The sequence below is a fragment of the Microcaecilia unicolor genome, chromosome 2 (genome assembly GCF_901765095.1).
Source record: "Microcaecilia unicolor chromosome 2, aMicUni1.1, whole genome shotgun sequence".
Taxonomy (NCBI): domain Eukaryota; kingdom Metazoa; phylum Chordata; class Amphibia; order Gymnophiona; family Siphonopidae; genus Microcaecilia; species Microcaecilia unicolor.
The window spans coordinates 538498211-538525644 of NC_044032.1; the positions used below are offsets into that span (position 1 = coordinate 538498211).

A 27434-nucleotide genomic window follows, 5' to 3' on the forward strand; every position below is an offset into this window, starting at 1 on the left:
TCCCCTATTATTCTTGTTGTCTATGGAGCCCCTGTTGCGAAAGGTCTCCTCAGCACCAGATCTCCGGGGGGTTAGTCTGGCAGGACAGGAGGTAAAAATATTAGCTTATGCGGATGATCTACTAGTAATTTTGAGAGAGCCCTCTGAAACTCTAAAGAAACTGCTACAAATAATTGACTTGTATGGGAAGTACTCTGGTTTCCGATTAAACCTACATAAATCTGTGGCCCTTCCGGTGATCCCGGAGGTACGGACAACATGGTCAGGAAACTTTCCTTTTCAATGGACACAAACTTCCTTAAAATACTTGGGAGTACACATTACCATGGATTTGTCAAAACTCTATGAACATAATATACAGAGGCTGCTGCAAGATAGTAACAAACAACTGGAGGTCTGGGGGCCCCTTCCACTTTCTCTGTTGGGTAGAATTGCCCTATATAACATGGTCATAGCCCCCAGATGGCTGTATTCCTTTCAAGCTCTTCCATTATATTTAAAAAGGAAGGATGAGCGGAAATTGATCAAAATGGTGCAAAATTTCCTGTGGAAGAAAAAACGGCCTCGTCTGCCATATGCTACATTGTGTATACCAGTGGAGTATGGCGGCTTGGGCCTACTAAACATAAAATATATGACAGTGGCGAGTGGAATGCGTCACATCAATGACTGGTTCCGGGGAACTCAGGATTACACCGAAACAGCTATAGAGTTGGGCCTGTACCCAGAAGTACATTTTAGTAGTTACCTACACGCGCTTGGGCCTCCTATACCATACATATTAAAAAGAACAGGTATAATGAGTTCGGCGAAAGCCGTGTGGAAATGGATCTGTAAACTGCACAACTTCTCTGCAAAAATTACTCCGTTTCAATCAATATGTGGGAATCCGGATTTCCCTCCCGGGACCCTATACCCAGCATTCCAGCGCTGGAAAAGAAAAGGAATAGTATACTTACTACAAGTTATCAATTCAGAGGGGCGGATAAAACCTTTCCGGGAACTTCAAAGAGAGTATGGACTGACCCCCTCAGATGAATTCCATCATTGTCAACTAAGACATTATATACAGTCTTTGTCCTGGGAAGACCTGGCCGAAGACGTCCAAGAAGAATTGACCTTGGCATATTCACTCACGGCACAACAACGAGTGCCACTTAAATTCCACCACAGACACATCAGGGATACCGCGCAAGAGCTGGACTATGTTAAATTACTGTCCCAATGGAAACAGGATATAGCGATAGATCTTACATTGCCTCAGCTTACAGCACATATATTAACCTTGAGGAAACAATCAGGTATGACTTCACATTGGGAGATGCAGTATAAAGTGGCACTTCGGCTATATATCTCACCGAGAAGAGCCTTTCACATAGGACTCTCATCATGGGGAGAATGCCCCAAGTGTAGAGAACCCGGGGCCACCCTGGGACATATGCTGTGGAACTGTAGAGGAAAGCGAATGCTACATACCTGTAGAAGGTATTCTCCGAGGACAGCAGGCTGATTGTTCTCACTGATGGGTGACGTCCACGGCAGCCCCTCCAATCGGAAACTTCACTAGCAAAGTCCTTTGCTAGCCCTCGCGCGCCCGCGCGCACCGCGCATGCGCGGCCGTCTTCCCGCCCGAAACCGGCTCGAGCCGGCCAGTCCAGTATGTAGCAAGACAATACACTTCAAGGGAAGACACAACTCCAAAGGGGAGGCGGGCGGGTTGGTGAGAACAATCAGCCTGCTGTCCTCGGAGAATACCTTCTACAGGTATGTAGCATTCGCTTTCTCCGAGGACAAGCAGGCTGCTTGTTCTCACTGATGGGGTATCCCTAGCCCCCAGGCTCACTCAAAACAACAACCATGGTCAATTGGGCCTCGCAACAGCGAGGACATAACAGAGATTGACCTAAAAAAATTTACCAACTAACTGGGAGTGTAGCCTGGAACAGAACAAACAGGGCCCTCGGGGGGTGGAGTTGGATCCTAAAGCCCAAACAGGTTCTGAAGAACTGACTGCCCGAACCGACTGTCGCGTCGGGTATCCTGCTGCAGGCAGTAATGGGATGTGAATGTGTGGACAGAAGCCCACGTCGCAGCTTTGCAAATTCTTCAATGGAGGCTGACTTCAAGTGGGCTACCGACGCAGCCATGGCTCTAACATTATGAGCCGTGACATGACCCTCAAGAGCCAGCCCCGCCTGGGCGTAAGTGAAGGAAATGCAATCTGCTAGCCAATTGGATATGGTGCGTTTCCCTACAGCCACTCCCCTCCTATTGGGATCAAAAGAAACAAACAATTGGGCGGACTGTCTGTGGGGCTGTGTCCGCTCCAGGTAGAAGGCCAATGCTCTCTTGCAGTCCAATGTGTGCAGCTGACGTTCAGCAGGGCAGGAATGAGGACGGGGAAAGAATGTTGGCAAGACAATTGACTGGTTCAGATGGAACTCCGACACGACCTTTGGCAGGAACTTAGGGTGAGTGCGGAGGACTACTCTGTTGTGATGAAATTTAGTGTAAGGGGCCTGGGCTACCAGGGCCTGCAGCTCACTGACTCTACGAGCCGAAGTAACTGCCACCAAGAAAATGACCTTCCAGGTCAAGTACTTCGGATGGCATGAATCCAGTGGCTCAAAAGGAGGTTTCATCAGCTGGGTGAGAACGACATTGAGATCCCATGACACTGTAGGAGGCTTGACAGGGGGCTTTGACAAAAGCAAACCTCTCATGAAGCGAACAACTAAAGGCTGTCCTGAGATCGGCTTACCTTCCACTTGGTAATGGTATGCACTGATTGCACTAAGGTGAACTCTTACGGAGTTGGTCTTCAGACCAGACTCAGACAAGTGCAGAAGGTATTCAAGCAGGGTCTGTGTAGGACAAGAGCGAGGATCTAGGGCCTTGCTGTCACACCAGACGGCAAACCTCCTCCAATGAAAGAAGTAACTTCTCTTGGTGGAGTCTTTCCTGGAAGCAAGCAAGATGCGGGAGACACCCTCTGGCAGACCCAAAGAGGCAAAGTCTACGCCCTCAACATCCAGGCCGTGAGAGCCAGGGACTGGAGGTTGGGATGCAGAAGAGCCCCCTCGTCCTGCGTGATGAGGGTCGGAAAACACTCCAATCTCCACGGTTCTTCGGAGGATAACTCCAGAAGAAGGGGGAACCAGATCTGACGCGGCCAAAAAGGAGCAATCAGAATCATGGTGCCTCGGTCTTGCTTGAGTTTCAACAAAGTCTTCCCCACCAGAGGGATGGGAGGATAAGCATACAGGAGGCCCTCCCCCCAATCCAGGAGGAAGGCATCCGACGCCAGTCTGCCGTGGGCCTGAAGCCTGGAACAGAACTGAGGGACCTTGTGGTTCACTTGAGATGCGAAGAGATCCACCAGGGGGGTGCCCCACGCCTGGAAGATCTGTCGCACTACACGGGAATTGAGCGACCACTCGTGAGGTTGCATAATCCTGCTCAACCTGTCGGCCAGACTGTTGTTTACGCCTGCCAGATATGTGGCTTGGAGCACCATGCCTTGACGGCGAGCCCAGAGCCACATGCTGACGGCTTCCTGACACAGGGGGCGAGATCCGGTGCCCCCCTGCTTGTTGACATAGTACATGGCAACCTGATTGTCTGTCTGAATTTGGATAATTTGGTGGGACAGCCGATCTTTGAAAGCCTTCAGAGCGTTCCAGATCGCTCGCAACTCCAGAAGATTGATCTGTAGATCGCTTTCTTGGAGGGACCACCTTCCTTGGGTGTGAAGCCCATCGACATGAGCTCCCCATCCCAGGAGAGACGCATCCGTGGTCAGCACTTTTTGTGGCTGAGGAATTTGGAAGGGATGTCCCAGAGTCAAATTGGAGCAAATCGTCCACCAATACAGGGATTCGAGAAAACTCGTGGACAGGTGGATCACGTCCTCTAGACCCCCAGCGGCCTGATACCACTGGGAGGCTAGGGTCCATTGAGCAGATCTCATGTGAAGGCGGGCCATGGGAGTCACATGAACTGTGGAGGCCATGTGGCCCAGCAATCTCAACATCTGCCGAGCTGTGATCTGCTGGGACGCTCGCACCCGCGAGACGAGGGACAACAAGTTGTTGGCTCTCGCCTCTGGGAGATAGGCGCGAGCCGTCCGAGAATCCAGCAGGGCTCCGATGAATTCGAGTTTCTGCACTGGGAGAAGATGGGACTTTGGGTAATTTATCACAAACCCCAGTAGCTCCAGGAGGCGAATAGTCATCTGCATGGACTGCAGGGCTCCTGCCTCGGATGTGTTCTTCACCAGCCAATCGTCGAGATATGGGAACACGTGCACCCCCAGCCTGCGAAGCGCCGCTGCTACCACAGCTAGGCACTTTGTGAACACCCTGGGCGCAGAGGCGAGCCCAAAGGGTAGCACACAGTACTGGAAGTGGCGTGTGCCCAGCTGAAATCGCAGATACTGTCTGTGAGCTGGCAGTATCGGGATGTGTGTGTAGGCATCCTTCAAATCCAGAGAGCATAGCCAATCGTTTTGCTGAATCATGGGGAGAAGGGTGCCCAGGGAAAGCATCCTGAACTTTTCTTTTACGAGATATTTGTTCAGGGCCCTTAGGTCTAGGATGGGACGCATCCCCCCTGTTTTCTTTTCCACAAGGAAGTACCTGGAATAGAATCCCAGCCCTTCTTGCCCGGATGGCACGGGCTCGACCGCATTGGCGCTGAGAAGGGCGGAGAGTTCCTCTGCAAGTACCTTCTTGTGCTGGAAGCTGTAAGACTGAGCTCCCGGTGGACAATTTGGAGGTTTTAAGGCCAAATTGAGGGTGTATCCCTGCCGGACTATTTGCAGAACCCACTGGTCGGAGGTTATGAGAGGCCACCTTTGGTGAAAAGCTTTCAACCTCCCCCCGACTGGCAGGTCGCCCGGCACGGACACTTGGATGTCGGCTATGCTCTGCTGGAGCCAGTCAAAAGCTCGCCCCTTGCTTTTGCTGGGGAGCCGCGGGGCCTTGCTGAGGCGCACGCTGCTGACGAGAGCGAGCGCGCTGGGGCTTAGCCTGGGCCACAGGCTGTCGGGAAGGAGGATTGTACCTACGCTTGCCAGAAGTATAGGGAACAGTCTTCCTTCCCCCGAAAAATCGTCTACCTGTAGAGGTAGAAGCTGAAGGCTGCCGGCGGGCGAACTTGTCGAATGCGGTGTCCCGCTGGTGGAGAGACTCTACCACCTGTTCGACTTTTTCGCCAAAAATGTTGTCCGCACGGCAAGGCGAGTCCGCAATCCGCTGCTGGAGTCTATTCTCCATGTCGGCGGCACGCAGCCATGAGAGCCTGCGCATCACCACACCTTGAGCAACGGCCCTGGACGCAACATCAAAAGTGTCATAAACTCCTCTGGCCAGGAATTTTCTGCATGCCTTCAGCTGCCTGACCACCTCCTGAAAAGGCTTGGCTTGCTCGGGGGGAAGAGCATCAACCAAGCCCGCCAACTGCCGCACATTGTTCCGCATGTGGATGCTCGTGTAGAGCTGGTAAGACTGGATCTTGGACACGAGCATAGAGGAATGGTAGGCCTTCCTCCCAAAGGAGTCTAAGGTTCTAGCGTCTTTGCCCGGGGGCGCCGAAGCATGTTCCCTAGAACTCTTAGCCTTCTTTAGGGCCAGATCCACAACTCCAGAATCATGAGGCAACTGCGTGCGCATCAGCTCTGGGTCCCCATGGATCCGGTACTGGGACTCGATCTTCTTGGGGATGTGGGGATTACTTAATGGCTTGGTCCAGTTCGCAAGCAATGTCTTTTTCAGGACATGGTGCAAGGGAACAGTGGACGCTTCCTTAGGTGGAGAAGGATAGTCCAGGAGCTCAAACATTTCAGCCCTGGGCTCGTCCTCCACAACCACCGGGAAGGGGATGGCCGTAGACATCTCCCGGACAAAGGAGGCAAAGGACAGACTCTCGGGAGGAGAAAGCTGTCTCTCAGGAGAGGGAGTGGGATCAGACGGAAGACCCTCAGACTCCTCGTCAGAGAAATATCTGGGATCTTCCTCTTCCTCCCACGAGGCCTCACCCTCGGTGTCAGACACAAGTTCACGGACCTGTGTCTGCAACCTCGCCCTGCTCGACTCTGTGGAGCCACGTCCACGATGGGGGCGTCGAGAGGTAGACTCCCTGGCCCGCATCGGCGAAGCTCCCTCCGCCGACGTAGTCGGGGAGCCTTCCTGGGAGGTGGCCGCGGTCGGCACCGCACGCGGTACCGACGTCGGGGACCTCAACCTGGGCGATGGGCCAGCCGGCGCCACGCTCGACGGTACCGGAGGCGCAAGCACCGCCGGTACCGGAGGGTTAGGGCGCAACAGCTCTCCCAGAATCTCTGGGAGAACGGCCCGGAGGCTCTCGTTTAGAGTGGCTGCGGAGAAAGGCTGAGAGGTCGATGCAGGCGTCGACGTCAGAACCTGTTCCGGGCGTGGAGGCTGTTCCGGGCTGTCCAGAGCGGAGCACATCGACACCTCCTGAACAGAGGGTGAGCGGTCCTCTCGGTGCCGATGCCTGCTGGGTGCCGAATCCCTCGGCGACCCAGAGCTCTCGGTGCCGACACGGGGAGGAGACCGGTGTCGATGCTTCTTCGATTTCTTCCGAAGCATGTCACCGGAGCTCCCCGGCACCGACGAGGAGGACGTCGAATCCATCCGTCGCTTCCTCGGGGCCGAGACTGAAGAAGGTCGATCTCGGGGGGGCTGTACCGCAGGAGCCCTCAGGGTAGGAGGAGACCCACCCGAGGGCTCACCGCCACCAGCAGGGGAATGGACAGCCCTCACCTGCACTCCACCCGATGCACCACCGTCCGACGACATCAGCAGACGAGGTCCTGGTACCACCGACGTCGATGCAGCTATCCGATGTCTCGGCGCCGATGCAGAGGCCCGATGCCTCGATGCACTCGATGCAGGGGCGGCCGAGGAAGATGGTCTGGACGCTGACGACGTCGATGCACTCGAAGATCCCGGTGCCGATGCCGACGAAGAGCCCGAGAACAACACGTTCCACTGGGCTAGTCTCGCTACCTGAGTCCGCCTTTGAAGCAGGGAACACAGACTACAGTTCTGAGGGCGGTGCTCGGCCCCCAGACACTGAAGACACGACGAGTGTCGATCAGTGAGCGAGATAACCCGGGCGCACTGGGTGCACTTCTTGAAGCCGCTGGAAGGCTTCGATGTCATGGGCGGAAAAATCACGCCGGCGAAATCAAAAGCCGAAATGGCGAAATTTGGAGCACCAAAATTTAGAGGGAGAAAAAAATCTCGACCGAGGCCGAAAAGAGGCCTACCCCGACGACGAAAGAAAACTTACCGGGGCAAAAAGCTAGAAGTACGGGGAGGATTTACACGAAACCCGGCGAGGGGTTTCCGGAGCACTTCCCGACTAGGACAAAGCTTTCCCGAAGGAAAAAAACACGTTCAAAACAAATTGGACGCGCGAGGTCGACTTTCCGGGGCTCGACACGGCGAAAACACGACCGTACCGAGTGCGGACAAAAGAAGACTGGCCGGCTCGAGCCGGTTTCGGGCGGGAAGACGGCCGCGCATGCGCGGTGCGCGCGGGCGCGCGAGGGCTAGCAAAGGACTTTGCTAGTGAAGTTTCCGATTGGAGGGGCTGCCGTGGACGTCACCCATCAGTGAGAACAAGCAGCCTGCTTGTCCTCGGAGAATAGTACGATACTGGAAACAGATAATACAATACGTCTCTGGTATCTGGCGGACCAGGTGGAAATACAACTCCGGGTTGCTGTTAGGCCATCCAACATTTGTTCACCCCATACTGTCTGGATTTACAGCATTTGTACAAAAAGCAATCATAGTGACTAAACAAGTGATTTTATCGGAATGGATATCACCTCATTATCCATCTCACACTCAGTGGAGGATTCGTATGATAACGCTCATGAGAACTGAAAGAATGGGAGTGAGAGACTTCAAATCTGAAAATGGACGGGCCTACCAAAATATCTGGAGCCCACTTTTAAATACATTGACCCCAGCTGCCAGGAGTAAATTGTTAAATTTCTAGAGATGTCCTGTTCATACCTGATTACATAGGGTGGGGGGTGGGGAGGAGGGGGGGGGAGTTACAAGGGAGGGAGGGAAAGTAGGGAAGGGGAGTTAGTAAGGGAGAAATATGTTAAAATTTGTTGACCTGCGATGAAAACTTTTGTACAAGAAGTGAACGGTAATTGTGATATGCTGTTTGGTTACATTAATTATGTTGATGCTTGTACGAATTATTGACCTTTAATAAATATGATTGATAAAAAAAAAAAAGCGGGAAACAGACACCACTTGCTGACTAATCAAGGGAAATGCACATCATAAATACAGCTATACAATTTACAAGCAGAAAACTCCCATTTCGTCACAGATGTACAAAGGGGGATCTGTGCAGCTCATTTGCATGAGATCCCCTTTGTGTATCCTTCATTGTTTGCGAGTCGCTAATTTTTGGGGGAGTGGTTGGACGTGACAGCGAGAATGACTGCTCAGCTTCTTTGTAAGCAAAATTAGCTAACCTCTCTATATAGCCAGCCTTACCCTCTAGCCTAGAAGAAAACACCCCGGGCTAAAATATGTTTTACTTACTTTTGTTAGGGATTGTTTCCCTTGATAAGGAGAGAGCCACAATGGAGGTAATTTAAAAAGTTTTTTTCCATTTATAAAGCCTGTTTTACACACAAAATGCCTTTATAAAATTGCAGAATGGTATATGCATGTATAAATACATGCTACATCAAGATGGCATGTCCTTACATTCACTATGTGTAGGTGTTCCCATTGGGTGTAGTTTGAGCAGAGCAGGGACAGAGTTGTGATGTCCATGAAGATTTTATAAAATGTGCAATTACATGCTTGGAACACACACACGTTTACACCACTTCTGAACAAGGTTAAACCTTTACATTGTCCTTTGTGCAGTACAGGAGATAGTTCTTGGTACCTATTTTATACAGGTACATACACAGCTATTTTGACATAATTAAATAGGCTTAAAATTGGCATCATGGGGGAGGAAGTGATGTCACCATTCGGAATGGCTGCACAGGCAGTCAGCTCTGTGCTGCCCCAATGTGAATTGTGATATATTCCTGATATCCGATGATACAAAAGTATAAAACTTGGTGGACTTATCATTAACAAATCTTGCAAAACAGTGATGAGTGTCAGGAATCGCTTGATTGATTTGGCGGAGTTTGCCTACTCAAGAGTCTCTGCTCAAGGCCACAATAGAGCGCCCTGGATGTTCCAGGTCATCTCCTGGTCCCAGCAACTTCATTAAGCCCTCCACACAATGGTGCACAGGCAGACTCCTTTGGAGCGCCGTAACAGGTAGGTTGACAGCAGCTGCATGCAAAAAGGGGTAGAGGATGCTGGCCACAGGATCAGAAGAGAGAACGGGAGATGAGGCACTGGATCCTAGGTGAAAAAGGAGAGACAATGGACCCTGGAGGGATAGAGAGGGGATGGGGGAAATGCTAGACTCAGGATAAGTGCATGGGTAGAAGAGGGAAGGGAAATGCTAGACCCGTGAGTTAGTTCAGGTATATGTCTCTCAGAGTTTCAGTTTTAAAACTGGTCATAAATTTTGCGACCTATATACAAATATCTACAGTAAATGCAGTACATTTAATAGACATTTGTTCAGTAAACTCTAGAACATGAGCTTTTTTGGTAACTACCTCAAAGTGGCAGAATGAGCTTCCCTTAACATCACAAATAGACACTGATTACACACATCTATTTTATGTTGTATTTGATAGACCTGATTATAACTGATTGGACTGTATTAGGTCTGTATTAAGGAAGTGCTATTTTATTTGCACTGAATCTTTGTACTGTATTTTATTATTTTTATGTTAGTATAAATAATTGTTTTATTTGGCTCTACACCATTTCAGGAATAAGGAAAATAGAGCCAGAGCAAAAGAGAACAGATGCATCAGCCTACAGATGACAGCAAAATATATAGATAAAAATAGTGATAAAATTAGAAGGGCTGGTGGACCTGTAGAACTAAGGAAGAGAACTTGGAGTGCCAGACCAAATGTAATTTGTGACTGTAGTTTTCCTAACCTTGCTGTAGAGCCTAACCCTATCTTTGGAATCCCAGGGAGGCCAAGTAAGGGTGTCCTGATTTTCCAAGTAGCAACCTGGGATACTCAGGCTCCAGGAACAGACAACATATGGTGAAAACTTTAAATCGGGACAAATAAATATTAACTGACCTAATCTGCTATCATTTACTAGGTTACTATGTTATTGAATAAAATAATTACATTAATCTCTATTTCTCTACAATGGCATAACCATGGGTTGGGGGAGGCTTCAGGCCCCCTCCAAACCTGCACTTAACCCAATAAATGACTGACGGGATTGCTAAAGCCCCGCCAGCCAAACAAATTCTCTGCCAAGCAGATCACCTGCTCTCGCTGCTGCAATAACCCGGAAGTCAGTGGGGTACTTCTAGCTGCTGACACCGGGACTCCTTGCGCATGCTCATTTACATAAGTACATAAGTAATGCCACACTGGGAAAGACCATCGAGCCCAGCATCCTGTCCACGACAGTGGCCAATCCAGGCCAAGGGCACCTGACAAGCTTCCCAAACGTACAAACATTCTATACGTTATTCCTGGAATTGTGGATTTTTCCCAAGTCCATTTAGCAGTGGCTTATGGACTTGTCCTTTAGGAAAATGTCTAACCCCTTTTTAAACTCTGCAAAGGTAACCGCCTTCACCACATTCTCCGGCAACAAATTCCAGAGTTTAATTACGCGTTGGGTGAAGAAAAATGTTTTCCGGTTTTAAATTTACTACACTGTAGTTTCATCGCATGCCCCCTAGTCCTAGTATTTTTGGAAAGCGTGGACGATTCACATCCACCTGTTCCACTCCACTCATTGTTTTATATACCTCTATCATGCCCCCCCCCCCCCCTCAGCCGTCTCTTCTCCAAGCTGAAAAGCCCTAGCCTCCTTAATCTTTCTTCATAGGGAAGTCGTCCCATTCCCACTATCATTTTAGTCACCCTTCGCTGCACCTTTTCCAATTCTACTATATCTTTCTTGAGATGCGGCGACCAGAATTGAACACAATACTCAAGGTGCGGTCGCACCATGGAGCGATACAACGGCATTATAACATCCTCACACCTGTTTTCCATACCTTTCCTAATAATACCCAACATTCTATTCGCTTTCCTAGCCGCAGCAGCACACTGAGCAGAAGGTTTCAGTGTATTATCGACGACGACACCCAGATCCCTTTCTTGGTCCATAACTCTTAACATGGAACCTTGCATGACGTAGCTATAATTCGGGTTCTTATTTCCCACATGCATCACCTTGCACTTACTCACATTAAACCTCATCTGCCATTTAGACGCCCAGTCTCCCACTCGTAAGGTCCTCTTGTAATTTTTCACAATCCTCTCGCGAGTTAACGACTTTGAATAACTTTGTGTCATCAGCAAATTTAATTACCTCGCTAGTTACTCCCATCTCTAAATCATTTATAAATATATTAAAAAGCAGCGGTCCTAGCACAGAGCCCTGAGGAACCCCACTAACTACCCTTCTTCATTGTGAATATTGACCATTTAACCCCACTCTCTGTTTCCTATCCTTCAACCAGTTTTTAATCCACAATAGGACATTTCCTCCTATCCCATGACCCTCCAATTTCCTCTGTAGCCTTTCATGAGGTACCTTGTCAAACGCCTTTTGAAAATCCAGATACACAATATCAACCAGCTCCCCTTTATCCACGTTTGTTTACTCCTTCAAAGAATTGAAGTAAATTGGTCAGGCAAGATTTCCCCACACAAAACCCGTGCTGACTTGGTCTCAGTAATCCATGTCCTTGGATGTGCTCTGTAATTTTGTTTTTGATAATAGCCTCTACCATTTTCCCCGGCACCGACATCAGACTCACCGGTCTATAATTTCCCGGATCTCCCCTGGAACCTTTTTTAAAAATCGGCGTTACATTGGCCACCCTCCAATCTTCTGGTACCACGCTCGATTTTAAGGATAAATTGCATATCACTAACAGTAGCTCCGCAAGCTCATTTTTCAGTTCTATCAGTACTCTAGGGTGAATACCATCCGGTCCAGGAGATTTGCTACTCTTCAGTTTGCTGAACTGCACCATTACTTCCTCCAGGTTTACCACGAAGTCAGTAAGTTTCTCCGACTCATCCGCTTGAAATACCATTTCCGACACCGGTATCCCACCCAAATCTTCCTCGGTGAAGACCGAAGCAAAGAATTCATTCAATCTCTCCGCTATGTCTTTATCTTCCTTGATTGCCCCTTTTACCCCTCGGTCATCCAGCGGCCCAACCGATTCTTTTGCCAGCTTCCTGCTTTTAATATACCGTGCAAGAACTAAACATTCTTGGGGAGTCCCAGAGTTAGTAGCTGGAGACACCCTGCTGACTTCTGGGTTACTACAGTACTGTGAAGGGGAGAGGAGTGGCTCGGCATAGAATTTCTTTGGCTGGCATTGCTTCACCATCCCTGCCAACAAAGGTTCTAATTTGAATGTGGCAGAGGGTGGGGGGGGGGGAATGCATTGCCCCCTCCCCCCCCCCCCCCCCCACCTAAGTTTCAAAAATCAGAGGGCTGGCTACGCCTTTGTCTCTCTCACACACACACACTCCTTTTAGAAATGCAGGGAAAGTAGCTGGACCAACTGGAGCTGGAAGCACTAGTCTATTCGATATCTTTCACTTGTTTTTTTTATTGGCAGCCAATGTAAATCACTCAACAGTGCAGAAGCTCTATCGAATTTACTTTTTCCAAGAAACAACCTGACTGCTGTACTCTGTAGCATCTGAAGCCTATTCTGCAACCTAGCGGAAATGCCAGAGTACAACGAATTACAGTAATCTGTGATACAAGAGTTGACTGAGCCAGAATTCTAAATGTTTCAAGGGCTATGGTAGTGGTGTATAAGTTGGGGGTAGTGGGTTTTGGGGGGCTCAGCACACAAGGTAAGGGAGCTATGTACCTGGGAGCAATTTATGAAGTCCACTGCAGTGCCCCCTAGGGTGCTTGGTTGGTGTCCTGGCATGTCAGGGGAACCAGTGCACTACAAATGCTGGCTCCTTCCATGACCAAATTGCTTGAATTTGGTCGTTTTTGACATGGACGTCTTTGGTTTCGAAAATCGCCGAAAATCAGACACGTCCGTGTCTAGGGACATCCAAATCTAAGGACGACGAAATTTAAGGATTTGGACGTCCCTGACGGTATTTTCAAAATGAAAGATGGACATCCATCTTGTTTCAAAAATACAGGTTTCCCTGCCCCTAGATTTTGCCGTTTTGCAAGGACATCCCTTTCGAAAATGCCCCTCTATGTAACTCTGTAAGTCTATGTGTTTTGAAAATGAGCACCTATATGATTGTTTTCTTAAACATTTGCTAAACCAATCCAGAACAATTCCTACTATTCCCAGTTCACTTTATCTAGCTAATAGCGAATGGTCTACAGCATCAAATGCTGTGGACATGTCAAACTGGAGGAGCACAATCTGTTCTCTACTCAATGCTGCTCTGACACCTGTAGTGAAAGTTAGTAGCAGTGTTTCTTGTACAATGCATGGTCTGAATCCGTGTTGGGTGTTATGTAATATACCAAAGGAGAGAAGATAGTCCTTTAATTGTTCATTAACACAGAATTCAGAGAATTTCGCAAGCCAAACTGGCTGATAATTGTCAAACTTTGTAAAATCTGCCTCTAGTGATTTTGGTATTAGTGTTAATATTATTCATACAACTGATCAGGATAGTAACCTCTTGATAGAGATAAATTTACAGATTTGATCAACCAGTGTAAGACGTCGATAGGAATGTTTTTCAAAGGTCAGGGGGCAAGATTTTTCAAAAAATTTCTTGATGACTAAAGTGGCAGAATTTAAAGAAATGTCAGAGAACCTGTCCCATAATCTAACACCGGGGATATTACTTAACTGATCATTGTGTTCCAGAACTAAGGAGAAAAACTCACAAGCCCCACAAGAGATGAACAGCAACATCTCTAGTAAGTCAAAGGGCTCAACTACAATAAATCCTACGCATAACTGCAGTTCTTTCCCCTTACACCAGCTCTGGTGTTGGTGCTGAGCACTAAAGGAAGGCATAGATGGCCACAGTTGGTGGTAGAAATAAAATAATTCTCTTGCTTCAGACATAGGCATCTAGTTCTGTGGTTCTCAACTAATGGAATCACAGAAGGCTCAAATGTTCTATATGAAAAATCTAAAGTAAACTAAAATTGAAGCAGCCCATAACAATCCTGATATAGTTGCTACTGAACACATGGAACCACTGCTACTGGGGTCCAGAACATCTTCAAGCTGCTGAGGAAAGGAAGCTATTGTCACTGCTATTACTGCAGGCCAAGGTAGATACCTGGCTGCACTGAAAGGAAGAGCCACTATGAAGGCAGCAAGGAAAAGAGGGCACAGCTAGAGGTGAGCCAGGCAAAGAGGAAAGGGATTTGGATTTGGTTGGTTCAAGGTGCACTGCATTCAGGTACTGTAGACATTTCTCTGTCCCCAAACGGCTTACAATCTAAGGGGCCCTTTTACCAAGAGGCGGTAGGACTACCGCGCGGGTAGCACACAGCAAAACAGCACTACACTGGGCACGCTCAGGCACCCTGCAGTTGCTTTGTTTTTGTCATGTGCTGTTTCTCGCGCCAGAAAATAATTTTCTTCCTAGCTCAGGGGGCGGGGAGTAGGTGTGCCTGGCAGTAAATCATCGGGTTAGCATTTGAGCTCTTACCGCCTACTAAATAGGAGGAGGTAAGGGCTCAGGCAGTAAATGGCCACACATCAATTGTAAAATAAGTGCACAGCCATTAAAGACCTCAATATTGAAAAAAAAGAAGAAAAAAAAAAGCCTTTTTCCAGCTGTGGTAACAAGAGGCCTCGGCCTGCAGCAATTCCAATCACCCACACTACTGCAGGCCACTTTTTACCGTAGCTTGGTAAAAGAGCCCCCTAAGTTTGTACCTGAAGCAATGAAGGGTTAAGTGACTTGCCTCAGACCAAAAGGAGCATCAGCCTGCCAATCTAACCACTACTCCTCCACTCCAGAAAGAGACTAGAAGGAACAAAGAGAGGAACAAGGCCTCTGAAGTAACAGAAAAAAAAGCAGGTAAAGAAGGCAAAGTAAGAGAAGAAGAAGGGAAAGAAGCTGGAATAAGATGAAAAGGGTAAATGACAGGAGCTGAGGAACTAGAAGATAAAGAGGAGGAAAGGGAACAGAAGGAAGAGGTTGAAGACAGGGGAGGGAGGCCAGAGTACATAAGAAACAAAAAAAGTGAGGAAAAAAGCCAGAGTGGGAGATGGGAAATTAAAAGAAGAAAGGAAAGTAGAGAAAAAATACAAAGTTGGACATTGCATGGGAGAGTGGGTGCTGTTTTTGTTGGCATTCCACAAAGGTTGAAAAAAAAAAAAAAAAAAAGACTGCAGTTTTCTAGTATTCTCTAAAGTGAAATTACTGGCTGTCACCAAAGTACAGTTTTACAATATAAACAGGACCAGATTATGGTGTGAGAATGGAGACAATAACTGATGCATTATGGCTTGCAGAAAGCTAGGTCAAATAATTTTGCCTTGGTTCATAAGTGAGTCCATAAAACAAGCAAAAAGTGAAGAATAATTAAAGTGGGTTTTACTCTGTTCAATGAAAAGGAAGTCACAAAAACTGAGCATTCCTGTTCTTTCAGCTTTTCAATACTTACTGTTTTTCTTTTGCTAGCCACCAGTTTCTTGTCCGATCTGTGAACACTGCCAGTTCCAAAATAGTCCAGTGCAGATGTGGGAGTTAGTTTTACTGGAGAAGGTGGTTTTGCCTTAGCCTGTGGCTTAGTCTCTGCCTGTGATCTTCCTCCTGATGCTTTTGAGCTATTTCCCATGGATGCTCCATTCTCTTTGGGTTTCTGGGATATTTTCTTTTTAATAAAGTCGTCGTCATCATCTGAACACAAAAAAAAACATCATTAGATGTCCAGCAAATCTCATATTAAAATAGCATATAACTGAAATTCTGTTTTTTTAAAAAAGAATAAAACCAACAACCAAAAAAAGCCTAAGGTATTAACAGAATTTAATGGATCTTTAACACTTTCCTTGAGGTTTAAAACTAAAAAATATACCACTGACTGGTATCGAATCAGAGGCAAAAAGCATTTAACATTTTAATGCTCTCAGACTCAAGCTTGATTTACTAAAGCTTTGCTCTTATCTAGCTTTGATTTGAAAATATCAATGGATCTGCCCTTTTGTGTATTACTTTCAAATTATTCACAGAATAGTACAGAATGTTGCCAAATACGTAAATATTCATTCATCAGTACGCTTATATGAACAAGAAATATTTGTACACACTACCTCCATTATATGCAAACCATCTTAAACATATTTACTGTAGACATTCTGAAACTCAGATAGGTTAGGTGTGTCCTGAAGACTGGGTTGAGAACCACTGGCAGACATTTTTTTTCTTTTTTTAATTTTTTGTCCAATAGTTTTGTTCTGATCCTTTGGTCTTTCAGTTCTATCAGAATGAGCCTCTGCTGGGCAGTGGTGCCATAAGCCTTCAAATTCATCTTTCCGTGATATCTTCCCCTATTTTTCACTCCATACAACAGTGCTTCTCAACTTTCTCCTGGAAGTACATCTAGCCAGTCAGGTTTTCAAGATTACCATAATGAAATCAAGCAGGTGTTCTCCATGGACAGCAAAATATAAGTCTTCACAACATGGGTGATTGTCACTGATGGAGCCATGCAGGAAAGCTTACTCCAGCTTAGTATTTACCGGAAGCTTTGTGTCGCATCACATGTGCATCATATCTGCCTGCCACTGTTGAACAGAACCAACACAGTATTGTCAATAAACTTGAGTAGAATGCAACTCTTTGAGGAGGTGAATGGGTATGTGAGGACTTGCAGGTGTTCTTTTTGGACATCAGGATTCAACAGGTAAGTAAATTGTCTCCCCCCCCCCCCCCCCCCAAGAACAGCAAGTCCACACAACATGGAACTTACTAGCTACCGACAGCCATCAACAGATAAAAGGGCGAAAACAATGGACAAGACGCTGCAATGGGTAGACACTAACATATTTTTGGTAACAACTGGCCATTTTTTATATTTATATCTTTTCTTGGAGGGGGGGGGGAGGGAGGGAAAGGCAACCTGGAGCCAAAAAGAAATGGTCCTAGTGGGGAGTGGAGTTGGATTTTAAAAGAAATTCTGGAGGACTGACTGGCCAAATCTACTACTGCATCAGAAGTCCTTTTCCAGACAGTAGTGGGTTGTGACTGTATGAACAGCTGGCAACCTTGCATATGTGGGCTACCAATACCCCCATACTCTGACATTATAAGCTGTGACATGACCCTCAAAAGTCAAACCTGACTGAGCTAAGCAAAGGAAATTCAGTCTGCTAGCCAATTAGTATAGGTTTGTTGATGGCAGCCCCTATCCTATTTGGGTCAAAAGAAACAAAACTGGGTGGCCTTTAAGGGCTTTAGCCCTTTCCAAATAGAAGGCCAAGGCTTTCTTGCAATCCAATGTGTGCAATGCGCTTTCACCTTTTGTAGGCATGAGGCCTGCGAAAAATACTGGCAGAACAGAAAGAAATCCCATACTACCATAGAAAGGTGGATGAGGGCACAGAACCATTCTGTTGTTCTTGAATGCAAGGTCCAGGGGCCAATGGCAGCCCCTTGAGACCTCTAGAACAGCCCTCATCATTATTCTGGCCTTTTTGTCTGCTACTCCCTGTCTCTCTACCCAAGTTCATGACAGAAAGGGGAAGTGGATGAGGGGAAGAGCAGAATACTTGAAGAACAAGGCATACTGAATAGATGAAGAGCATGTATTCGGAAATGCTCACCAACCTTGAGGATACGCCCAATAAAAGGTTTGAAGACTGTCAAAAATATCCACCTCATCAGCTTAACACTAGTCAGCAGTGTCGTGGTCTCACAAGGGAAGATATTTGGCGGATCTCTTTCAGCTCATTTGGATCCAAAGTGGCCCCGACTTAAAAATGAATGAAGACCACTGGTGTAGAACTTCAAGTCACGCAAATCTATTACTAGAGCGTGGAGCTTACTCATTCTGTGTGCTGAAGTTACAGCCACCAAAAACAGGACCTTCAGTTCAAAGAAAGCTTTCATCAGCTAGGCTACTACTACTTTGAGGTACCATGATACTGCAGGAGACTTGATGGGAGGCTTCAAGCAAATCCTTCATAAATCGAATAACTAAAGGCTGTACAGAGATGAGTTTCCTTTTACATAAGTGTCAATTGCACTTAGGGGTATATTAATGGAGTTAGTTTTCACACCAGACTATGACAAATGTAGAAAACTATTCAAGTAGTTTTTGTGTAGGACAGGAAAGGGAGTCTAAGGCCCTTACATTACACCACATGGCAAAATTCCTCCATTTAAAACTGCAAGACCTTCTAATGAAATCTCTCTTAGAAGCCATAATACCTGTGAAGCACTGTCAGACAAATTCAATGAAGTTATAATTACCCTCTGAGCATCAATGCTGTAAGGGCAAGGGACTTGATGTTGGGATGCAACAGCGTTCTTTGAGCCTGTGTGATCAGTATTGAGGAATTTTCCAGTTTTAGGGTCTTCAAAAGCAGGAACCAAACTTGTGTCAACCAAAAATGGAACTAAGAGAATCTTGGTAACTCGGCCCATCCGAGTTTCAGAAAAGATTCACTACCAAGGGTATTGCAGGATATGCAAACAGAAGAATCTTCCACCAATCTAGGAGGAAGGCATCCAAGACCAGTTTGCTGTGTGTCGTTATCCTGGAACAGATTTGAGGTACCTACTTGTTCAGAGGAGTAGTGAAATGACCTACCAGGGGAGTGCCCCACTCTTGTAATACTTCCACACCCAAAGGCTACTTCCACATCCTGAGTGTCTCCCAACACAGGAGGTTCGATCCTGTTTCTCCTTGCTCATTGATATAACACATCAGCTACTTCATACCAATACAATTTTATTGGCCAGCCAATCTTTGAAAGCCTTTTGATGACCCAGAAGATTGTTCTCAATTCTATCAAATTTATTTGATGAAGTTTCTCCTGGGAGAACCATAATTTCTGAGTGTGAAACCTATCTAAGTGGGCTTCCAAGCCCAGTTTGGATGCATCCATCATCAGTATAGCATTTGGAATTTACCAAAATGGAAAATGTTCCACTCAATGTGGAAACTTTAAACGCGTAAAACCTTTCTTCCCGAGGGAAATATTCCGTAACCTAATACAGTCAATGGTAGTAAGCCATGCATATTGCAACGGAATCTATGCGGGATGTAAAGAACAACTCACAAAGAAACTCCAGACCGCTCAAAACACAGCAGCCAAGCTGATATTTGGTAAAACACGATTCGAAAGTGCCAAACCCCTCCGAGAAAAACTGCATTGGCTCCCAATCAAAGAACGTATTACCTTCAAAATCTGCACCCTGGTCCACAAAATTATCTACGGCAAAGTCCCAGGCTAAATGACGGACCTCATAGATCTACCAACCAGAAACACAACCAGATCATCACGAACATACCTAAACCTCCACTACCCAAACTGCAAAGGACTCAAATACAAAGCAACCTACGTATCCAGCTTCTCCTATATAAGCACACAACTATGGAACTCACTGCCAAAAGCTGTGAAAACAACCTACAACCTTCTAAACTTCAGGACGGTATGTTCAAAAAAGCATACCCTACTGACCCAACATAAATACCTACACTCTGCAACACAGCAAAGCCAAAGCTCGTAATGGACACTATATAACCTCTGCTCTCTTTGATCCCTATTGTGCCTGAACCTTAATCGACCACAACATCGCCATATATTTGTTTCTCTACCAGACTTGGCGAACGCCTTTACAGTACTATGTAAGCCACACTGAGCCTGCAAATAGGTGGGAGAATGTGGGAAACAAATGTAACAAATAAATAAATAAATAAATTATCTACCAGAAAAGAGTTCCAGAAGGATTTTGTGACAGATATATTATTATTTATTGCATTTGTATCCCACATTTTCCCACCTCTTTGCAGGCTCAATGTGGCTTACAATACATCATGAATAGTGGAAATAAGAAGAGAATAGTCAGTTGGTATTAAAGAAGGATTTGGGGTTACATGATAATAAAAGAAACAACATTGTAACATAACAGAAGACATTATAAGACAGTTCTGGATACATGTGGGAGATTTCACATGTGTTGATCTTTGTAATATGTCTTGTTAAAGAGATGGGTCTTCAGTAGTTTGCGGAAGTTGGTTAGTTCATAGATTGTTTTTAGGTTGCGCGGCAGTGCGTTCCAGAATTGTATACTCATATAGGAAAAGGTTGATGCGTGCGTTAATTTGTATTTTAGACCTTTACAGTTGGGGAAATGAAGATTAAGGAATGTGCGAGATGATTTTTTAGCATTCCTGGGTGGTAAGTCTATCAGGTCTGACATGTAGGCTGGGGCTTCACCATGGATAATTTTGTGAACTAGGGTACATATTTTGAACCTGATGCGTTCTTTAAGTGGGAGCCAGTGCAGCTTCTCTCATAGGGGTTTTGCACTTTCATATTTTGATTATCCAAATATGAGTCTGGCTGCAGTGTTCTGGGCTGTCTGAAGTTTGAGTATTTGCTCTTTGCAGCCAGCGTACAGTGAGTTGCAATAGTCTAGATGACTGAGTACCAATGATTGAACCAACTTGCGGAAGACGGTCCTTGGGAAGAATGGTCTTACTCTTTTTAATTTCCACATTGAATGGAACATCTTTTTGGTTGTGTTTTTTGCGTGACTCAAGTGTTAGGTGCCGATCTATGGTAACTCCAAGAATTTTTAGGGTGTCCGAAATTGGTAGATTTAATTTTGGTGTGTTGATGGTAGTAAATTTGTTCGTATTGTGTTGAGAGGTAAATATTAGGCACTGGGTTTTTTCTGCATTAAGTTTCAGCTGAAATGCATCTGCCCAGGAATGCACGATATGTAGACTTTGGTTAATGTCGTTGGAAATTCCTTTTAGATCTTGTTTAAATGGGATGTAGATCGTTACATCATCAGTGTATATGTATGGGTTGAGGTTTTGGTTTGATAGCAGTTTGGCCAAGGGTACCATCATTAGGTTGAATAATGTCGGTGAGAGGGGGGATCCCTGTGGAACTCCGCATTCAGGTGTCCATGTGGCTGATGTAATCGAATTTGATGTCACTTGATATGAGCGTGTGGTTAGGAACCCCTTAAAACAATTGTGAACGTTGCCTCCGATACCGAAGTATTCAAGGATGTGTAATAGAATTCCATGATCGACCATGTCGAAAGCGCTGGACATGTCGAATTGTAGAAGTAGTATGTTCTTGCCGGTTGCAATCATTTGTTTGAATTTAGTCATGAGCATAACTAGTACTGTTTCAGTACTGTGGTTAGAACGAAATCCTGATTGGGAGTCGTGTAGTATTGAGAACTTATTTAAATAGTCTGTGAGTTGTTTAGTCACCATCCCTTCTGTTATTTTGGTTATTAAGGAAATGGATGCTACTGACCTATAGTTGGTTAGTTCACTAGCATTTTTTTTTTTTTTTTTTGCATCTTTGGGTATGGGGGTGAGTAAAATGTTTCTTTTCTCCTTTGGGAAGAGTCCATTTTGTAGCTTAAAGTTCGCGTGGTTCGTTAGGTCTGTTATGAATTGCTGAGGGGCCAATTTCATAAGGTTGTTTGGACATATGTCTAGTTTACAATAAGATTTGGCGAATCTTTTAAGCGTTTGGGCAATAAGATCCTCCGATAGTATCTCGAATTTGGTCCAAGTCCTGTCTGCTGGGTATACTCCAGGGTCTGGGTCTAGACAGTCTAGGAGTACAGTGTATTTGATGGGGCTGACAGGTATTTTAAGTCGCAGTTGTACGATTTTCTCCTTGAAGTACTTCGCGAGGTTGTCAGCTCCTGGTGTGTCTTTACTATTGTTTGTGACTGGTGTAGTGTCTAGTAGTTTATTCACGAGTTGGAAGAGTTTGTGTGTGTCCTTGTAGTTTGGTCCAATTTCAGTTTTGTAATATAGTCTTTTGGTTTGTCTTATGGTATATTTATATTTTCTTCGAAGTTGTTTCCAAGCGTTAAGTGTGGGGTCGTCTTTCTTTTTATTCCACGCACGTTCTAATCTTCTAACTTGTGTTTTGAGTTTTTTCAGTTCTTCGTTGAACCATGGTATTGAGTTCTTTCTGTGTGAGGTTCTGGTTTGAACTGGGGCAGTATTGTCTAGTATTGATTTGCATCTATTATCCCATTCTAAGAGGAATTGGATTGCGTCTGCCTTTATTGTCCATCCGTTGTGGTAGATCTGTTGCCAGAATATAACTGGGTCTGTTTTCCTCTCGAGGTGTAGGTTTTTCATGTTTGTTTGTTAGGTGAGTCTTTCGGTCTCCATTGGAGGGAGATGTGTGCTTTATAGTGGTCTGACCACGGTGTAGGTGTCCATTTAGTATCTGTTAATATAAGGTTTGAGTCGTGATCAAATTTGTGTGTGATGATGTCTAATGTGTGTCCTTTAATGTGAGTTGGTTGCGTGTTTGGTCTGTGAAGATCCCACAGTTATAGGAACTCTTTGCATTCTTGGGTGCTTGTTGTGGTGAGGTCTTCAAGGTGCAGGTTGATATCTCCTATTATGATGAGGTTCGAGGTAGAGACACAGGTGTTCGAGATAAAGTCCATGAAGTGTGTTTGGGAGTCTTGCCAGTTGCCTGGTGGTCTGTAAAGTATGACTGCGTTAAGGTGTTCCTGCAATTTTGGGTGATTGATTCATGTGAATGGTCATGCCCACTGCATGTACAAGATTCACTGAGCTTGTCTCATCCTGGGATGTCCAACTTAGATACTAATAACCTCCAAAAAAACGAAAATAATTTAATCAGAATAAACTGAAGTAAATTTCCTTAGTTAACATTGAATAAATTAATTATTTTGCTTTGGAGGTTGTTAGTATTTAAGTTGAATATTTTTAGTCCTCCATTCTTCCTTATATTTGCGGATTGTAGATATTCATCCTGAGATGTGACACAAGTACTGTTGAGGCCATCAAAAGAGAAGGATGTCCATCTTTCGACATAAAACGGAAGACAGACGTCCTTCTCACAGAGACATCCAAATCGGTATAATCGAAACCCGATTTTGGACGTCTCCAACTGCAGTCCGTTGCAAGGATGTCCAAATTTCAAAGGGGTGTGTCAGAAACGTAGCGAAGGCGGGACTTGGGCATGCCTAACACTTGGACGTCTTTGACCCACAATAGAAAAAAGCAAGGACGTCCCTGACGAACACTTGGATGTGTTTTTTTTTTTTTTTACGAATAAGCCCAAAAAGGTACCCGAAATGACCAGATGACCACCGGAGGGAATCGAGGATGACCTCCTGCTACTCCCCCAGTGGTCACTAATCCACTCCCACCCTCAAAAAACATCTTTAAAAATATTTCGTGCCAGCCTCAGATGTCATACTCAGGACCATGACAGTGCATGAAGGTCCCTAGAGTAGTTTTAATGGGTACTGCAGTGCACTTCAGACAGGTGGACACAGGCCCATACCCCCCCTACCTGTTACATTTGTGGAGGAAACAACGAGCTCTTCAAAACCCACCACAAACCCACTGTACCCATATATAGGTGCCCCCCTTCACCCGTAAGGGCTATGGTAGTGGTGTACAGTTGTGGGTAGTGGAGTTTGAGGGTTCAGCACACAAGGTAAGGGAGCTATGTACCTGGGAGCATTTTATGAAGTCCACTGCAGTGCCCCCTAGGGTGCCTAGTTGGTGTCCTGGCATGTCAGGGGGACCAGTGCACTACAAATGCTGGCTCCTCCCATGTCCAAATGGCTTGCATTTGGACATTTTTGACATGGACGTCTTTGGTTTCGAAAATCGCTGAAAGTCGTCTAAATGCAAGGACGTCCAAATCTAATGATTTGGACGTCTCTGACGGTATTTTTGAAACAAAAGATGGATGTCATTCTTATTTCAAAAATATGGTTTTCCCCGCCCCTGGATTTCGCCGTTTTGCAAAGACATCCAAATCGCAACTTGGACGTTTCTTTCGAAAATGCCTCTCCATATAATCCTTCAATTTCAACAATCCCAGATCTTATTCTTCCAACCTCCTTTCTTCACACATTACAATTTTTCAATGAATCTTCAAAACTTTTAAATTCTTGCCTCAGTAGTGCAAAATTGCCCAAACTTAATTTTATGGCAATTCTAAACTGCACTAAGAGCACATCTGAGCCCCCAGTCCGAATGTATTTAAGATAAGTGTCTTAAGATGATATATAAACAATACAAGCCGATGAAGCTCTTAGTGCAGTTTAGAATTGCCATAAAATTAAGTTTGGGCAATTTTGCACTACTGAGGCAAGAATTTAAAAGTTTTGAAGATTCATTGAAATATTGTAATGTGTGAAGAAAGGAGGTTGGAAGAATAAGATCTGGGATTGTTGAAATTGAAGGGTGATATATTAAATTTCCCAGTAAGTGACTGATTTAGAACGCTGCCATTATTTGGTAAGACCTCCATATGACCCAGCATCCTCATGTTTCATGCTGATGTCTGATGATTCCCTTGGATTTCTAGCACTACAGGCATTAGCTTGGTGATCCTTTGTTGTAGAACAAAAGCTTTTGCCTGAGTCATGAGTAGCAGAGCTCCTATAAATTCCAATTGTAGTAATGGGCTTAGCTGAGACTTCGAATAGTTTATAATAAACCCAGTAACTTCAGCAACTGGATGAATCTTTCCGCCTCTTTTTAAGATGTGTTCTTGACTAGCCAATCATCCAAACAGGAGAAAATGCGCACCCCTAGTCTGTGTAGATACGTTACTATGACAACAGGGCACTTTGTAAATACCCAAAGTAGCTGATATGACTTCCTGTGACTGCATGTATCTCAGTGAGAGTGTATACATCCTTTAACTAAAGTGAATATAACCACTCTCACTTTTTGAGAAAACAAATTAAGATGCCTAGGGAAACTTTAAGAGCTCTTAGGTCTACGATGGGATAGAATCTCCCCATCCTCATTGTGATCATAAAATACTTAGTTGGTAAAATAACTGCCCACTTTACCCTGGTGGAAAGGGTTATACCACATTGGCACCTAAGAGGGAAGAGTGTTCCTTGGTATTTCCTGATGTTGAGAGCTTCACCACGATGCCCTCCATAGGCAATTTAGTAGCGTTTCAGACATATGTAGACAGTATCCTAGCCGGATGATTTTTAGAACCCATTGATCTGAGGTTATACAGGGGCAGCAGTTGTTCAACAACTTTCCGGTAGTTAAGAAGGTAAAATTTATTACATGGACACTGAAACACTGGTTATGTTTTCATGGAGACAGTAGAAACCCTATCCCTGTTTTTCGCTGCAAAGCTGGCTTTGCCTTCTGGGCCTTTTTCTGTCTGTGACAAGAGCAAGGACTCTGCTTTGTTAGAGAAGGGCAGGAGGAAGTTACCTGTGCATTTGAGATATGCCAATCTTTGCCTTCCACTCTAATATCTCCTAGATGAAGAGGCCAGGTCAGAACTGGGCCCAAACAAGGTCTTAATGGTATCATTGTACTGCTTACTGAGTGAAGCAGCTTCTTGAACCTTACCTACACACTGATTCTCTCCATGGCATGGCAGGTCAGCAAGCTTTTCTTCCACATCGTATCTTATGTTTGAGGCAGGAACCATGCAAGTCTCAAGTTCTCGATCCATATCACAAACTACTACTACTACTACTACTATTTAGCATTTCTATAGCGCTACAAGGCGTACGCAGCGCTGCACAAACATAGAAGAAAGACAGTCCCTGCTCAAAGAGCTTACAATCTAATAGACAAAAAATAAATAAAGTAAGCAAATCAAATCAATTAATGTGAATGGGAAGGAAGAGAGGAGGGTAGGTGGAGGCGAGTGGTTACAAGTGGTTACGAGTCAAAAGCAATGTTAAAGAGGTGGGCTTTCAGTCTAGATTTAAAGGTGGCCAAGGATGGGGCAAGACGTAGGGGCTCAGGAAGTTTATTCCAGGCGTAGGGTGCAGCAAGACAGAAGGCGCGAAGTCTGGAGTTGGCAGTAGTGGAGAAGGGAACAGATAAGAAGGATTTATCCATGGAGCGGAGTGCACGGGAAGGGGTGTAGGGAAGGACGATTGTGGAGAGATACTGGGGAGCAGCAGAGTGAGTACATTTATAGGTTAGTAGAAGAAGTTTGAACAGGATGCGAAAACGGATAGGGAGCCAGTGAAGGGTCTTGAGGAGAGGGGTAGTATGAGTAAAGCGACCCTGGCGGAAGACGAGACGGGCAGCAGAGTTTTGAACCAACTGGAACACTCAGAACATGTATGGTTCACACTCCTTCCCTTTACCCACTAGTGAATGGAATTGCTCAACCTTCCCCCAAGTGCCCAATAAGAATATAAGGACAAATACGTAGACATACTAGGACAGACTGAAGGTCCATCAAGTTCAGTATCCTGTTTCCAACAGTGGCCAGGCAAGATCCCAAAGAAGTAAATCAGATTTTATGCTGCTAATCCTAGAAATAAGATATGGATTTTCCAGTCCTTCTTAATAATGGTTTATGGACTTATTTTAGGAAATTATACAAACCTTTTTTATAGAAACATTTTAATATCAGCTCAAAACCAGAAACAAACAGTCAAGAATACAACAGCCAGATACCATAGTTAGCACTAACAACAACCTCAAAAATCTAACATGGCAAATAACCTCTGATAAAGTTTACAAAAATAACCCGACCTCCCTCCCACCCACCCTATCACTCCCCAGAACAATGGTGTGCTGCTACTTAGCTATGCATTCAAAATTTCACTGCACGTCACAAGGATCAAGGTATCCTAGAAAGGAGACCAAATCTTCAGAAACAAACCTCCTTTCATTGAAGACAAGTCACAAATTCCTTTACATTCCAGTACACACACCAGGGGCTTATCTGGCGGTAATCGGACAGCACCATGAGGTGCCCAGTTACCACCAGGGTACGGCGAGATCCCTGACTGCCTCCTAAATAGGTGACAGTACGGGCTATCTTGGGAAATGGCCACACAGCAAGTGTTTCACTTACCACACATCTCCTGCCTGGAATTTCCTTTTTCCAAGCAGATGTAAAAAGGGGGGGGGGGGGGCTTGGCACGCCGCAAACCCACACAGAGACGCCACCACAAGGACGCTTTTTTATCAATGCTTGGTACCAGAGAATCCATCACCTTGGAGAGAAGGGGGATATAATGTAGATACATACCTGTAGCAGGTATTCTCCAAGGACAGCAGGCTGATCGCTCTCACGAATAGGGTCGTCGTCCGCGACGGCCCAGG

The 27434-nt window shown here is 45.5% G+C and overlaps 1 protein-coding gene across 2 annotated transcripts in view; it reads right to left on the reverse strand.

Moving 5' to 3' along the window:
- The window catches only part of RFC1 (replication factor C subunit 1), a 348859-nt gene that overhangs the window by 184762 nt on the left and 136663 nt on the right, over positions 1 to 27434 (reverse strand). For both annotated transcript variants that reach the window (XM_030191305.1, XM_030191306.1), the window contains one exon: positions 15774 to 16009. In XM_030191305.1, the coding sequence (XP_030047165.1) occupies positions 15774 to 16009 (236 nt within the window). The remainder of the gene's footprint in view (positions 1 to 15773; positions 16010 to 27434) is intronic.